Source organism: Triticum aestivum, chromosome 1A (assembly GCF_018294505.1).
Source record: "Triticum aestivum cultivar Chinese Spring chromosome 1A, IWGSC CS RefSeq v2.1, whole genome shotgun sequence".
Classification (NCBI taxonomy): Eukaryota; Viridiplantae; Streptophyta; class Magnoliopsida; order Poales; family Poaceae; genus Triticum; species Triticum aestivum.
The window spans coordinates 509,752,592-509,754,248 of record NC_057794.1 but is presented as its reverse complement, the minus strand read 5'-3'; the positions used below and the strand labels follow the sequence as shown (position 1 = coordinate 509,754,248).

General features: G+C 52.1%; 1 protein-coding gene across 1 annotated transcript; it reads right to left on the bottom strand.

Annotated features, from left to right (window-relative positions):
- Positions 1-851: 851 nt before the first annotated feature.
- On the bottom strand, positions 852-1,379 carry LOC123164408 (uclacyanin 1-like). The gene has a single exon (XM_044581896.1). It carries the CDS (start codon positions 1,377-1,379, stop codon positions 852-854), a length of 528 nt encoding a protein of 175 aa, XP_044437831.1.
- Positions 1,380-1,657: the final 278 nt, after the last annotated feature.

The window sequence follows — 1,657 nt, the reverse complement described above, 5'->3', positions numbered from 1 at the left end:
CCGGATGGTGGCGAGGTTCGGGAGGGCTGGTAGGCGGCGGGGCGGAGGTGGGGCGAGGCTGGGTCTCGCGCGAGCTCAGGGACAAAGGGGGATTCGGGAGAGGACTGGGAGGCGGATGGGGTAGGAGAGGTCCAGGGCCGACAGCGGAAGGAGGGCTGCGGTGGCCGGCCAGCGGCGCAGGTGAGGGGACGTGGTGGCCGGTGGCTGTTGGTGGAGGTGAGGAATCCCCCTTTGCTATGTGGTGGATAGGTGAGAGGGGAAAAGAAAAGAAAAAGGCAGGCCGGTCGGTGCAGCACATAGCAATGGCGCACCAGGGGGTGGTGCGCCATTGCTATGGCTATGTGCTGCCAAAAATGCCCACCTCCCCTGGCTTACCAATAGCGCACCTTTGCCAGGTGTGCCATTGCTACCTAAAATAGCAATGGCGCACCTGACAAAGGTGCGCCATTGGTAAGCCTAGGGAAGGGGGTGGACCCGAGGAAAAAATAGCAATGGCGCATTGGACTAAAGGTGCGCCACTACTAAAAAAATAACAATGGCGCACCTGCTTCTGGTGCGCCACTGCTATATAGCAGTGGCGCACCACCACCATGGTGCGCCACTAATAGGGATATTGGCTATAGCCATTTTTCTAGTAGTGATAATGGAAGGATGTAATGTCCGCACTCAACACATCTTTGATAAATTTATTTCATGGTTACACACTTGGTTATTATTTGGGTTTTTGCAAGAAGATGTGCTGAATCCAATTATAATCAATGCAATTACATTTAACAAAAGAATTGAGTTTAATAAAAAAGAGACCACGGTACGACCAAACAAGGAAAAAACGACCACAATCATCGTCTGATCTAAAATAACAATGTAACCCCAGCCGCAACAACTATCAGACCAAGCCAGACCACCGTAGACTGATCAACACCAGTCGACATAGCTGAGCTTAATGCTGTCTCGGACTGGCAGCAACGCTGGTTCCCTGTCCGTCGGCACCACTTCACAGTCCGCACTTCTTTCGACTTGATGTTGACCTCGACCTTCATGCCGGCATCACAGTGCCGGGAGACGCCGCAGATGAAATACCGGGTCCCGATGGTGGCAAGCAGAACAACATCATTACCGGTCGGGAAAGTTGCTATGGGGCTGGAGCCGTTGTAGGAGTCATACCCCGTCTTGCTCACCTCCACCACGCTGTGCATGGCGGCGGAGTACTGGAACCTGAGCTCATCGCCGGTGGTGAACCTGATTCTCGAAACCCACTGGGAGTAGTTGGTCTGAAGGTCCCACGATCCGTCCGGCGCGCCTACAGTGTGGCTGGCAGCGAGGGCTGTCCCAAGCATGGTCATGGCCACGGTGATTAGTATAAGAGCTCTGCTCGCCATGGATTAAATATGGATCTACTAGCTAGTCCCTGACTTAGTAGTAACTGAAAATATGATGGGGGGTGGAAGTTAGCGCTAGAGAGAAAATTGATTATGTTGTCTGATCAACTAACCAGTCACAAGCTCCAAGGAAGCTAAAGAGAGAAATGGCTACAAGATGGATGGTGTTGTGAGATCATTGATACTAGTGTGTCGACATATATAGGCGATGATTGTGTCAAAGGATCATCGGGTGTAAGCGCGTTGACTAGGTGACATAGACCATAGAGTAGGTCATC

Bases quoted from the DNA above. Each gene is read 5' to 3' on its own strand.
- LOC123164408 (XM_044581896.1), bottom strand. From the start codon at position 1,379: ATGGCGAGCAGAGCTCTTATACTAATCACCGTGGCCATGACCATGCTT.